At 38.9% G+C, this 15,374-nt stretch overlaps 1 protein-coding gene across 1 annotated transcript in view; it reads right to left on the bottom strand.

Moving 5' to 3' along the window:
- LOC104498398 (unconventional myosin-XVI-like) overlaps positions 1-15,374 on the bottom strand; it is a gene marked incomplete at both ends in the record, with an annotated part of 142,132 nt that overhangs the window by 118,127 nt on the left and 8,631 nt on the right. The window contains 3 exons of the mRNA XM_010141772.1: positions 2,627-2,777; positions 9,408-9,561; positions 10,933-11,008. Of these exons, the coding sequence (XP_010140074.1) occupies positions 2,627-2,777; positions 9,408-9,561; positions 10,933-11,008 (381 nt within the window). The remainder of the gene's footprint in view (positions 1-2,626; positions 2,778-9,407; positions 9,562-10,932; positions 11,009-15,374) is intronic.

Here is a 15,374-nt window from a genome sequence, read left to right as displayed (position 1 = left end):
GTCACTTAAAAGCACTGTCCTGGTTTAATCTAACACACACCGGTTTGACTGGCACACCGGTTCACACCAGTTCGGGTGTTCCTCCCCTGCACCCTGTCGGTTGCGGAGCTCCCTGGCGGGTCGGTGCCTCTTTCAGGAGCTGCGTGTTAGAGAGGCGCCTCGGCCCCTGCCGGCCTGCCCCGGGACAGGCCGCTATGGCCCCGCGCTCCCGCCTCTGCCGGTGGCAGCCATTTTGCCTGCCCTGGGGGCCGTGAGGACCTCTCTGCGGGGACAGTAGGATCCAGCTGGCTGTTGCCATCGGCTGCTCTACAAGAACTCTGGGGTGAAGGGTACCTCCTGTTGCTGCTGCCTGCCACAAACTGCGCCTGTTGCTTTGCCCCGGGGGCGTATCACGCTGTGACAGCCTGCCATGACTGTTAGCTCCACCCGGCTGCTGCTGCTACCTGGCCGGGCAGGAGCCGCCCCGGCTTCGGTCCCTGGCAGCTACGGGCCTCGTAGGTTGCCCGTGGTTTAACCCTCACCACGCCAGATCCCACAACCTCGTATATATTTGTTAATCTCTTGTTGTTGTTTGTTTGTATAGTATCATTTTTGTTGTTACTAAATAATTTCAGTTTCCAAAACTCAGCTGAGGCCTCACCCACTTCTTATCTTTCCCCTCTCTCTCTCTCCTAACCCTTTCCTCCTGAAGCGGAGAAGGGGCTGACTGGAAAGAGAATTTGTCCCATGGTTTGGCCCTGCCTCAGCCAAACTGGTGACAAGCACACTGAAATAGCATGGTTTCTAACCTATCCATCCCCTCTTAATGCTGATTTCCCAGATAGGACTGTTCTTGTTTATTCTTTTCCAAGAGAGCATCACTAGCTCAGCGAGGTTTGTAGTTTTTACTGCTTCTAAAAGACCAGAAGATACACATTCCTTCTAGCTTGTTTAGAGCAGAATTTCACAGAGTGCTTTCTGCAGAAATTTCTCAGCTAATGGAGCTAAAAGAGATTTGCCTTCAAATCCTCTGTGTTGTCTTTGAATTGTAACTGTTCTGGAAACTTCCACTTAAGTATAGTGAAATAACAGAAGGAGTAAAGTTAAGAAATTCTGCCTTGGGACCCCGAAGTGACTCTAGATCATGGTGAAAGACAAAATCACCAGCATGAAGACCTCTGGTTGGTCTTGCTCACCCAGAAGATTAGCTGTTCCTCTTCCAATTAGTTTTTGCATATATTTTGTGGCACAAACTATAAAGCAAAAGTAGAGATAATGAAAACCTGAATAATTTTAGCTAGGTCTGCCCAAAACAGAATAAACAGAAGGAATTACATACGTTCTTGTCCACACTCCTGTTTAGCATCCAAAAGCAAGCAATAGTCTCAAGCAAGACCCTAAGCTAAATAGCTCCCTCTTTTCCTACAATTATTAAGAGGGCTCTTCCTAATAGGTTGCAAGCATTTACTTTTCTGACCAGCAGTGCTGGTCAACAGGATTGATTGTGTTTTCATGACATAATGGCACAGTCAGCAAGGCCAGAAATTGTATGATATGAAAAGAAGATGAAAGCTCAGTGCAAAGCATTTTGTGGTATCTTCTGACTGGAAAGGGAACCAAGTGCTATATGGGATTCCAAAGCTGAGGACTTCCAGAGATGGCCTCTTGATTGACATATGTACTCACTGATTGTTCTTGTATTATCAACACATTCCTCTATAAAACATTTAAAAACAAAAGCAGTGGAGTGTGCATGCTTTTGCAAAGGCACTTAATGTAGTTTTCCTGAATTGAATGTGATTTAATCAGTACCTTGGCTCCTTTGTTATGCTTCAAATTCACAGTAAGTTATTTTAAATAGACATTCTCCTCTCCACCCCTCTAATTCTAAAATATTTTTTTCTTAAATGGCTAAGTACTCCTGGAATATGTGTTTCCCACATGCATATAATAGAATATAAAACCTCTTCTACCAAAAACCCACAAAAAACTCAAATAATATTTAAGTTCTAAACATTCAAACTCAGGACATCCCGGATTTACAAGCAACAGATAATTACCTCCTTTTGCATTCACCCTATACACTGAATAAGACTGAAATCCTGCGGAGAAAACTGTAAAGGGTATCCAAATAATCGGTGCTTGTATGCTGCTGCATTAGCAGAAGAAAGGGAGGTAAAGCTGCAGCTGTAAATCTGGCAATTCCTATCTTTAAGTTACAGTCACTTATTTTGCAACTAAGCATTCCTTAGACATTCAACATTCTTTTTGATTTTGTAGTCTCCCAGATTGTGTTTTTTTCCTTTGTAACCTGAAGCTGTAGATAATAGCACACTTCGGGCAGTGCTCACAGTTCTCTCTCCCCTGTTGTGAACCACGGAGAGAGTTTGAGGAGCTCTGAGCCCTCCAGCTGCCACAGCCCCTGACCTGCCACCAGTAACTGGCAGGAAGCAGCTGTTCAGTTTGCAGAGAGGGAGCTCTTTCCAGGGCCAGACTGATTGCAGGGAGCGATCAAGGAGACAAGGCTCCAAAGCGTAAACGATTATCGCTGTGTGGCGAGGAGAAAAAAATTACTATGGTCATCAGCTTCATTAAGTTTACAATTTCCAGACCTAAGCACTAACAAACATTTCAAGAAACTGCATACCTGTTCAAGTTTAGCTGTAGTGTTCACAGTGACATTTTCAGATGCACTGTCTTGAGATTGCTGCTTACACAAGCCTTTAGCTGCATCTTTAAACATGGTGTCTTTCTCCAGCAAACTGTCTTGCTTGGCAATCGGTAAAGCCAGGAGATTGCTACAAAGAGAATCAATAAAGCAATTAGACTCCTCCTGAAGATGTCAGACAAACAAAAGATTGCCAAATGCGGTTGGCACAAACACAGAACTGAGAGAGAATTCAGGGCTGAGACATGAGATCCTGGTCCAAGTGCAAAAAAGAAATTGCTCGGAAATAAGCTGTTCACATAGGTTTGTCTGTTCCTAAAGACACAGAGCAAAACACTTTGATATAAAATTCACCTTTGTGCATATATTTCTCGAAGTGGAACTGAGTAAGCCGAAGAGAATATGCATGAGTCTGCTTTTGACAGCACCAGGCTGGCAAATCAATAGCCAATTTTGAAACTGAATTTAAAATACACAATTAACCTATGTAATAGTGTTTTGAAAAATAATATAGTTTAAAATAATTCAATACAGATATCGCCACTGTGGTTAATAAAATTAAATTCCACCACTTTTTGGCTTACTTTTAATCAGGCAATTTCCAAGATACATTTTATGATCAAAAGCTATACTGAATTTTTTATATGCTAAAAAAAAGACCCCAAGGAAACAGCAAACTCCTGAAATTACTGCAATGAACCACAATACTCTTCACTCACATATAAGTTAAACCTATTCTTAGATGCATGGAGATATTTTCACTACTGACACTTCAGACCATATCTCACTTCTTGGATGATTTTGGCAGTGTTGCACATTCAGAGGAATTAGCGAGGAATCAGCCCCAAGAGTTGAGAACACAAACATCTTAAAAAATAGTTGTCTGGACCCTGACAGTGTAAATGAGACAATGTCATGGAGCGTACAGCAGCTCCTTGACAAAACGCGTGTTTAATTTCTTTGAAAGGAAATCTGGATTCAATGTGCGAATGTGGGCACAGTGCATCCCATTATGGGATAAAGCCCAGATGTCAAATGTAGTTTAAATAAATAAATAAATAAAAATCTCATTTTTACTCTGATTTGCTTAAGTTTGATCACTGATGATGATAAAGCCAGGATTATACACCCAGTTAAATGAAACAAAGGAGGACTCATTGCTAACACTGATTTAAACTCAGGATAAGATTTACTGTTGGAAGCAGAACTGAAACACAGACATAGTTTTAGAAAGGTAAGCAGAGGGAAAGCACCTTCTGAGCACAATTCACTGGAAAACAAGTCAAAGTTTATCATTGCATAAAAGATACATGAGCAAAACCTTTCTTTTGATGAAACCCACAGTCTGCAAACACTGAATTAGTTTCAACATTTTGTAAATGAAATACACACATTTTCCCTCCTAATGATGTTTTGCTTCAGACATTTTAATGTAAAATGTCTAGAGGAACACTAGTGAAAATAAAAATTTCTGCGTACTGCTTTGATTGACAAAAGATAATTTTGTCATAAGTTTGTTTACCAAATGTCACATGGTCAAAAGCTGCAAGAGCCAACTGTTTTTGACTTTTTTCTTGATTTGGATTGCAGAAGAGAAAAGCCATTATCCAACAGTTTTCATGAAGTTGGCAATTAGATGTCATAGAATAAGATATATCAGTGATCAGACTGTAGAAGAAATTAAATAGCTGTGGCACGCACAAGCAGAATTGACTAATTCACATCTTACCTAGACTCAGAACTGAACAAAACATAATTAAATATAAAGTTTTCTTTTTGACTATTCTTTCGCTATTGTCCAAAGAGCAGTTTTAAAGAAAAGCATAAGCCAAAGGAATTCAAATATTAAACACTGAAGCACTGCCTCTACAACTTATTATTCACGTGATCTTTTTTTTAAGAAAATTGTGAGGATCCAGGATTTCTTTTGCTGTGAAGTCAAACACATTTAATTTTAGCACTTTCGTGTTAACTATACAATATTAACTAGAAACACTTCTTAAATTTCATTAGTAAACTCCTCAAAACCAAATAAACTTTCCAGGGGTCACAAAAGAGAAGGAGGTTGTAAATCACAGCAAAGTGTGCAGAGAAAAAGTGTCTACTGTGTCCACAGATGCATTTTGAACTTAAAATGACAAAATAATGCAATTTAACAGGTGTGTTCCATGTACTGATGTAAGGAGAATAGCCTATAAATTATGTGCATTTGTGAGATACTAATAGGACTTTACGTGATATAAATGCTGACATATAATTCATACTACAACAAAAATGTGAATGATTACGAGAAAACATACTAAAATTACTCCAACAGTTCATTATGACTTAGGTCCAAGATAACAGTGTGAAAAATAAACAGAACTGAAATAAAATGTCTCCAGAAACAGTGGCTTTTTAGAACAATATTTCTATTAACATTCATATATATATTTCTGTTAGTCACAAGATGAAGTCAAGCAATGCCACTGAGAATTGAACTATATGACAGAGCAAGGGAAGATTTTATGTTACTGTAGGCAAGTGGATTAGCATTAACTGTCTTCTTTTATGAAAATTAATGAACAATTAATAGATAATTAAACACAAAGGGAAACTTAAGCAAAAATAATGTTGCATAATAGACAGGAATGAGAGTTATCTATGGTAATCTTGTTTGAAAAGGTAGGACTGTTCCTACTGGCATATCTAACTGGCAAAAAATCTTACGTGTTATATGGAGGAATAGTCATTTTAATTTTTAGGACTATAAGCTGTCATATGGAACTTTAAACTTTTGTGTAGGGGTGTTTTTTTAAAACTGAGATGGTTTTCTGTAAGTTGCCATCCTCTAGTATGTTTGGGTTTTGGGTTTTTCTAATGAAAAAAGAAATCATACAAAAACCTGGGATCTGACAATCAAACAATTGGCATTTTTATCATCAATATTTGAATCACTGTTGCAGCTTCTAACTTGGTAGAAAGATGTTATTCAAATAATTATATCAAGGCAGATTCTGCAATGTCGTTTCACGGGCTCTTTGACCTTATATCTTTTGTTGCAGAGAACTTCCATTATAAATCATTCCACAGGCAATTCTGAGATCCTCCAAGCAATTTCTAAGCCAGTTAACATCTGTAAACTGCATTATCTCTGAAATTTCAGTCTAAAAAACTTCTTAAAGTTATATAACAGAAACTTCAGAATTGATTCAACACTAGAATAGCGTTTGAAACCACTAGAATAATTGAAATGCAAGCTTCTATGTACATGGTTAAACAGAAACGCTCTGTAATAAGAAAAATGTAATCTGTTTTCTCCTTTGTTGTCTCGGACATATCTATGTATAATTATTTCACATTATTCTGTTGATTTTGAAACACATCCATTACTATAATTAATATTTACTGAAATATGTACAAGAAAAAATATAATGTGATGAAGTTAGCATTACTTTGAGAAAAAGTTCCTGATTTTTTAGTATCTATTACTACCTAGATGACTTCACTGTCTGTGTGTTCAGGGACTATTTCACCAAGAGAAGTTTCACAAGCACATGTACTAAACTAGAATCACAGTGGTGATCATTGCAGTCATATCATGAATCTAAAGTCACCTGTAAACAGATACAGTCAATTTAATTTCCTGAAGTATAAACTAGATAAATTAATGTATTCTGGTGCAGTTGTTTTTGCCAGTGGAGTAACAGAATTTCTTCTGATTGTACCATTAGAATTAAAACTGGTAAAACTTCCCAGCAGAGATCTTAGGTTTGCTGCACTGCACAACCTTCAAAAAACCCTTCTGACATGCTATCCTTTAGCTAATTTACTTGGTCAACAAAACTCGTACTTGTAACAGAAAGACAAATTAAATCAGCTTTCTACTCATTGGCTTTACTGCTACCTACCCATTTTCATGGGCCAGGGTCCACCATTTTATTCATTGGTTAATGCAAAGACATTGAGTGCTAAAATTTTTTTTTCTACCTGAGCAAAGATATTGACCTTCAGTTAATCTCTCCATAGTGTTCTTCCAGAAGTCAATACTGCAATTTAATCTAGAATGAGCAAAATTAGGTTTGTTAACAGAGCACATGCTAATTGTTCATAATTTTTGAGTCTGCTTTTGAATATTGTTCTCTTCTGAGAGATGGCCACAAAGCAATATGGCCACATCACAGAGTTATATGAACTCCCGTAAAATTTATTACCTCAGTCTAAACATACAGAGTCACAGTTGGAAGAGATCTTTAAAGGTCATCTAGTCCAACCACCCCTGCAGCAAACAGGGACTTCTTTAACTAGATTAGGTTGCCCAAAGCCTCATCCAACCCGACCTTTAATGTTTCCAGGTAGGGGGCATCTACCACCTCTCTGGGCAACCTCTTCCAGTGTTTCACCACCCAGACTGTAAAACATTCCCTCTTTAGATCTGGTCTAAATGCCCCCTTTTTTAGTTTAAAACCATTACCGCTTGTCCTGTCACAACAGGCTTTGCTAAAAAGACTGTGACCATCTTTCTTATAAGCTGCCTTCAAGTATTGGAAGACCACAATAAGGACTACCCAGAGTCTTCTCTTATCCAGGCTGAACAACACCAACACCCCCAGTCTGTCTTCATACGAGAGGTGTTCCACCCCTCTGATGATTTTTGTGGCCCTCCTCTGGACCCACTCTAACAGCTCTATGTCCTTCTTGTTTTTTTCTACCTGAGCAAAGATATTGACCTTCAGTTAATCTCTCCATAGTGTTCTTCCAGAAGTCAATACTGCAATTTAATCTAGAATGAGCAAAATTAGGTTTGTTAACAGAGCACATGCTAATTGTTCATAATTTTTGAGTCTGCTTTTGAATATTGTTCTCTTCTGAGAGATGGCCACAAAGCAATATGGCCACATCACAGAGTTATATGAACTCCCGTAAAATTTATTACCTCAGTCTAAACATACAGAGTCACAGTTGGAAGAGATCTTTAAAGGTCATCTAGTCCAACCACCCCTGCAGCAAACAGGGACTTCTTTAACTAGATTAGGTTGCCCAAAGCCTCATCCAACCCGACCTTTAATGTTTCCAGGTAGGGGGCATCTACCACCTCTCTGGGCAACCTCTTCCAGTGTTTCACCACCCAGACTGTAAAACATTCCCTCTTTAGATCTGGTCTAAATGCCCCCTTTTTTAGTTTAAAACCATTACCGCTTGTCCTGTCACAACAGGCTTTGCTAAAAAGACTGTGACCATCTTTCTTATAAGCTGCCTTCAAGTATTGGAAGACCACAATAAGGACTACCCAGAGTCTTCTCTTATCCAGGCTGAACAACACCAACACCCCCAGTCTGTCTTCATACGAGAGGTGTTCCACCCCTCTGATGATTTTTGTGGCCCTCCTCTGGACCCACTCTAACAGCTCTATGTCCTTCTTGTGCTGAGAACTCCAGAGGTGGATGCAGTACTCGCAGCCAAGTCTCACCAGAGTGGAGTAGAGGGGCAAGATAACCTCCCTTGACCTGCTGGCTGTGATTCTTTTCATGCAGCCCAGGACACAGCTGGCCTTCGGGGCTGCAAGTGCACATTGTCGGCTACACATTAGTGACTGCAAATCACAAAGCAGAAACAACACACTGTGTTTACTATCCATGAAATATGCAATCTTTACTAAATATAAATATATCCCATGGAATAGATTGATCTGTTCCCATAGAACAGATTGGTAATGTCATTACAATCGCTCTTTTCTTCCAGATTTTAATGTATTTGAAACACATTTTGCGGGCCCTAAATTGCAACTATTATGAAATGGAAGCCTATATATCTTCCCTGCCTCTTATAAGAGCTTGGGGTTTTTTTCCTCACATACTCCTCAGTGATTGTCACAGAAAAATTAATGTAAGTATTTCACAAGCTTACGCAAGTAACATGCTTCAAATATACAGCAACTGCATACTGTATAAAGACATCTGTAGCTTTTAAAATTCTCATGGATCACAGATTCTGGAAAAGAGAATGAGAAACCAGTATGTCTTGCACTACCAAAAAACTGCCATTAATGTGTCACATCTATTTTACACCTCTTGTAACATACCATGACAGTCTTCTCTTAAGATTCACAAGAAAATACAAAAAGATCAAAACTTATATTTTGAGACACAAATTGATCCTTCAATCCAGTAACTAATTTTAAGCTCGCACTGCTAAATTCTACTTAACTCCGCTTGAATTTTAAGCATTACAATTCCAACTACAAATTTGTAACTGGCCAGAGCTGTATTATTTTATCTGTGATTGCACATTTTTATTTTCAGGACTTGTCCCTGCTTCTCTCATAGGCAATAGTAGTTTTTCTAGACTACTTCCATCTGCCTTAATAAAAGGATGTTTGGGTCTACAGTATTAACACCTAATAATTCTGCTAAGGGAACTGCAGATAATTTTACTGGCAATCATAACAGTGTATTTTATTACTCATTGTCTATATTTACAGAATTAAGGCTGACAAAAAGATATGAGAGATACAAACAGAAAAGATGATTCAGCAGATTTCCAAAATGAGTTACTTGACCTATCAAGTCACTCAGAATCACAGAATGGTTGAGGTTGGAAGGGACTTCTAGAGGGCATGTGGACCAACCCTTCTGCTCAGGTAGGGCCATGTAGAGCTGGTTGCCCAGGAACATATCCAGATGGGTTTTGAAGGACACAGACATGATTCACAGATTGACAAATACAGTTCAAATGATAATCTGGCCTCAGTGCATCACTCTTTAACAACAGAAACACTTACAGTTTATTGGAAATTGTGGGCAGATCATGGATGATCTCTTCATATGGTTCTTCTTGAGATAAAGTAGAAACAGATAAAGGGTCTTTCATTCTTTCCTCCCAAATAAGTTCAGCCTTCAGAAGCATTTCCTCAATAAATTCAGAAGCTGCAACATCTAAGACATTGGAACACCAAGATACCAGACAAAGAAAGCAGGGCAGAAAAGTTACTTTAAATTCAGATCTCTAGATCAGATTAACATTAAGCATCTGGCTAGATAAAATGTAAAGAATTGCTCAGATATTGATCATAAAATAGTACTATTAATTACTGGGAAGTCAAAGGCAGAGTAAATTCAGTATGGAATTAACTTGTCATTTGCAAAACCTCAAAACCATTCTCACTGCGTAGCTAACCAAAGTACTATTCAATAATTCATAGGACTTCAGGAGAAACAACACAACTGTTTTCAACTATGTATTTCAATGAAACCATGTACTTAAATCCTTTTCAAACCTTTTACATTTCTACAAACTAGGCTTCTATGTCTTGCACTTACAGAAATGCTGAAATCAGTTGTGTTTGCATACCAAAAATACAGTTAACTCAACTGTGTTAGATATGTACTAAATGTGGTAAGCTAGCTGTACTGTTAGGTTAGCTTAGTTTGGTATACAGCCTTTTATACAAACTGGCATGTATCTAACCACAAACACCTTTTCTGAGAATAAGTGCCATGAAGTTCCCTATGAATGTATTTAGGTGGTACATTATCTAAAGCACAATATATCTTGCTTTATTATGCAAAGGAAGTTTCTCCTTATAACCTGGCAGAAAAATTCTATTTCCTACATTACTGGGTCCCTTCTTTATTTTATCCTAAGCATAGAAGGTTGAAAAAACATAAACTACTTCTTTTCAACACTTCTATATAGCATTACTGACATCAGCTCTGCTTTGATCACTGGGTTAGACCAGTTGATCTGAAGCCTCTTCCAACCTAATATAGTCTATAATTCCATTATCTGGACAGACAGTGCTTCAACTCCCTGTTGCTATCTGGTCCAAGAAGTTGCCTTCTTCTGTGGGAAACAACAGGTGTTACACTTCAAAACTGGCTGGGGAATTTGATTTCAGACAACAGCTACAGAGATTCCAGTTCATGAGGTTATGTCTCATCAGCAAAGACACAGAAAGGAACTCAGAAGTCTCCAAGGAAGTGCAAATGCGGCTATCACCGGGGCATTGAAGAAGTTACAAGGAATAAACATAACGAAAATTAAACAGGGAACTCAACAAGTGGAAAAATATGCTATCATTCGATATGACATCCTTCATGCTACATATCGTGACTAGCAGTTCTTAGAGATCTATGAAAAAACATATATGCACACACACATATTTGCATATAACTTTACACACTGTGTAAACTATATGTATACACGTATAGTGTCTAACTTAGCATGTGTCTAACTAAGAAAGCAAGAAGGAAAGAAAACAGTGTCACACTAAGTAGTACATATGTAGCATTGTTTTTTTCACCTACCTGAAGGCTTTTCATTATTGCAGTTCAGAACATTGGGCTTTGCCCAGTGCATCAAAAGCAGCTTCACAAGGTTGGTCTAGAATGGGCAAAACCACAGGTGTTTGAAATGTCAGAAGTAGGACAGAAGCAGTATGCCTGTCATTCAATTTATTAATTCCTTCCTGCACTAGTTGAAATCATATAACAAACCATGAGCTGCACCTCCAAAACCCTACTTCTGGAGCTACTACACACATTTGTATAAATCACAAAAGGCAGAATAAAATACGGTTCTTTTATGATTTCAGTGTACCCTTGGCATAACTCCACCACCAAAGTCTCCCTCCATCCTTACACGTGTAAACAAACCCACATCAGTAAGGAACAAACCTAACCCTCCATCACCACCTGTCATGACTTAGATCACAAATATTTCTTTATGCCTAACTATTCCAACAACTGTGTACCATCACTGCCAAAGCAGTCTGACTCACAGCCATCATGGGAGTAAATCTGTTCTCGGCAGTAGAAATTGGCACATTTATCTTACGTTTACTAAATGCAGTTAAAGTTTTAGTAATGGTAGCAGTTATAGTACAGTAGAGTAGGGTATTATGTAATGAAAAAGTCTAAAACATATTTTTCAATTCCTGCAAGAATGCTGCAAGCAGCTGTTTTTAGCGAGCTCTTCCATTGCTGCACTGAAGTCTCTTGAGATATTTCTTTATCAAATGCTGTAGAAATGCCTACCCTGATAAACTAGCCGGTCAGAAAGGAGCAAAATACACATTTTTAATGTGAATAGAGTGAACTAAAGGAGAAAACTGCACTTTTGAATATATGCTGAAGCAAATAGAATTTATAACATAAATGTAACCACCAGGTGAGGCGAGGATGAGCACAAAGGAAAATAAGCTTTACAGAAAGGAAAGGATTTTTCAGAGCAGAGGAAGAGCTACAGATAAATGAGACCTGAATTGGAAGGCAGTGAAGGGATAGTAATTTGGCATACAATCAATCAATAAAGTCTAAACAGGAAAGAAATCATTGCAATAAAAATATTCAACTTTAATATGGATTCAGTACACAGGAAGCAACTTCCTGAAAAAGACCATGATAAGGAGGAATCAGTTAAATGCAAAAAAACCCCACCACAAAACAAAACCCAAACCAAAAAACAACCCAAGCTTCTAATCACAGACAAAAAGGAAGTTATTGCTGCAAATTACTAAAAACCCAAAACTATCTTATTCTCCTCAGCCTTCTAATGCTGGCTTTCCATTCCGGCAGTAATGGCAGAAAATTCAGCACACTGTGGAGGCAGGGAGGAAGCCATAACAGGTTTATTTCCAAATCCAATTAGCCTCACTTTAAATGGAGAACTCTTAACACATATCTCTGTGCTTTTTCATTACGAAAAAATGGAACATGCTTAGTCATTGAGCTGACTAAATCAGCAGCAGTTGCATAATTTCTTTAAGAGCCATTCTGAAAGGTGGCAGTGGTTCTATCAAAGGACAAGGGTTTCAAACGCACTTTCAGTTTAGTAACAATACACAGCTTTTTGGGTTATCAAAGTTTTGGATTTATGCTGCAAGAAATCCCATGCTCCAATATCAATGCCTCCTGCTCCCTCCAGCTGGGAATCCTTGATGCATGTCACCAAGACTAAAGTATTCAGGTCACTGGCAATTTCAATTACCTGCTTTTAGATACACAAAACTGTCTGTGTTAGTTTTAACCTTATTCACTTATGTTTTAGAAGGGGCATTTTAAAATCCAAATGTCATATCTTCAGAACTGTGCCTAACAGTAGAAGTATCTATAGAATAATTACAGGAAATTACCACTAGCCAAAGTGATATTTCAGTTGCAGAGTTACAAATAAAGTAGATATGGCTATGTTAAGTGAAACTACAATATCTAACGAAATATTGTAGAATTTAAGAATAAAATTACTATATATATATATTCCTATTTTCCAGTGTTGTCTTTGCCAATTCATATAAATGAAAAAAGAAAAGACAATGTGGTGACTCTGTGCAGAAAACTACTAGTAACAGCAATTAGTTAAAATATTCGCTCACAAAATATCACTTTCTTGCCTGTCCTCTTATGCCCTTAATCATTTATTCAGTGCCTTTTGTCAGGACACCAGGAAACCCCTTAGACCTTACTTTCCCCTTTCAAACTTATCTCTGAGTATCCTCCTTTACGAAACAAAACTTAGTTCCTTTTCTTACAAATAAGGCATGGCTTGCTCTCTATTCTTTGTGTCCTGTCCAGATGTAATTTTTCTACGCCTCTCTGGTATCTCTCACTGGACATCTTGCCCTTTGACTGTTGAGAATGATACTGCAAGGAGTATTTTTCTGTCTCACCCCTTTAATCTGAAAATCCTACCTTTTAGATTCACTCCAGCTCCTTTTTTTTTCTGACCAAGCCAGAAGCTGGCGGCCCTCATTTTCAAAGGTCCTCTGTGCTTTACCTAGTCTCAGTCATTCAGCACTCAGACGCCACTTCACACCTCACATCAGTCTGCAATTTTGGCCATTACTAATATGTTTTCAAATACCTGTTTTTGGACTTTTTCTACGCTGCACCTTATATTAGTAAGGAAGTCTTCAAAATATCTGCAAACCTATCTTTTAAATCTCCAGTCGCAGCCTGTTCTGATATGATGCTTGCCAAGCAGAGAAATAGGTAATGTGGCTCAATGGCCAGGCCCAGAGGGTGGTAATCAGTGGCAAGAAGTCTAGGTAGAGGTCAGTAACTAGCACTGCAACCCAGGGATAGGTACTGGGTCCAGTCCTGTTCATTAATGATCTGGACAATGTGGTAGAGTTGCACCCTCAGCAAGTTTGAGATGACACCAAACTGAGAGTTGCTGATATGCCAGAGGCTAGCGTTGCCATCCAGAGGGACCTTGACAGGCTACAGAAATGGGCTGATGGGTACCTCATGAACAACAACAAGGAGATTTGCAAATTCCTGCACCTTGGGAGGTAGAGCCCCAGACACCAGCACATGCTGGGACCTGCCTGGATGGAAAGGAGCTTTGTAGGAAAGGATTTAGGGGTTCTAGTAGACACCAAGTTGAACCTGTGCTAGCAATAAGCTTTTGCAAAGAAGGTTAATGGTATCCTGAGCTGCATTAGGAGGAGTTTTGCCAGGAGTCAAGTGTGGTGATCCTTCCCCTCTACTCAGAGCTGCTGCAGCTACACCTGGAGTACTGTATCTAGTTCTGGACTTCTCAACACAAGAGACGTGGAGAGTCCTGCAAAAAGCCATTAAGATGATTAAGAGACTAGAGCACCTCACATATGAGGAAAGACTGAGAGAGCTGGAATTCCTCAGTGTGGAGAAGAGAAGGCTCAGGGGAATCTCCTCCATGTGGGTAAATACTTGAAGGGATGGTACAAAGAAGACATAGCCAGGATCTTTTCAGCGGTGCCCAGTGACAGGACAAGAGGCAGTGGGCACACACTAAACCACACATGTTTCTGTCTGAACATCAGAAAACACTTTTTCATTGTGATGGTAACCTAGCACTGGCACAGGTTTGCCCAGAGATGCGTGGAATCTCCACCCCTGGAGACTTTCAAAAGCTGTGTGGACATGGTCCTGGGCGTCTTACACTAGGTGGTCCTTTTTGTCCAGAGGCCTCTAGAGGTCCCTTCCAACCTCAAACATTCTGTGATTCTGTGTAATGTGGCAAAGTTCACCTATGACTTTTTCAGAAAAGACCGTTTTTTCATCTGTTAGCAAACTTTTAACTATTTGAATATTTCTGGACACAGGAAATTCTTGATGAAAATATATAAGGAAATACTACACTAATTATAGCTTAACACAGGCAAGATTAAATAAAAAGGGTTGTTTTGAATGTAGAAACTCGGAGCTTGATAAACAAGCCAGAATTCAGGATCAGAGTGCAGACAGACTGCCCCAGTTACACCAGAAGAGCACTGCGTTTTTGTTTTTTTTTTTTTTTTCAAAATAGCAAATGGGAAAAAATGAAGCCTACCTACAGTGAACTTTAGCTTGAGTCCTTGAAGGAAATATTGCAAGGAAATAAAGTGCAACTCCTATTAATGGGAGCAACACTTATGAGCTAAATAGCTAGAAAACTATGCACAAATGAACAGAGAAAAGACTGACTAGACACAGGAACATTGGAGTTGAACAGTTCTTTAAACCTCACAAAACATGGAGTGCAACACTGAAAAGAAAAAGCTACAAGGGACCAAAGGCAGCATAAATTAACTTACTGCAACAGGCACATTATAAAACCTTCAGATACAATTTTCCCGTGCCAAAAAAGGGACTAGGTTCTACCACATATTAAATGTTAGCTAAGAAAGCCCAATGCTCAGTTTCATAAACTACAGGCTTAAGACCACCAGTGTTGGTCAACTGACACACTGTGAGGCCCGGTGCCTCAGATACGTGACTGCAGTGAC

This window comes from Buceros rhinoceros, unplaced genomic scaffold (genome assembly GCF_000710305.1).
Source record: "Buceros rhinoceros silvestris isolate BGI_N320 unplaced genomic scaffold, ASM71030v1 scaffold118, whole genome shotgun sequence".
NCBI lineage: Eukaryota > Metazoa > Chordata > Aves > Bucerotiformes > Bucerotidae > Buceros > Buceros rhinoceros.
This window is presented reverse-complemented; position numbering and strand designations above follow the sequence as displayed.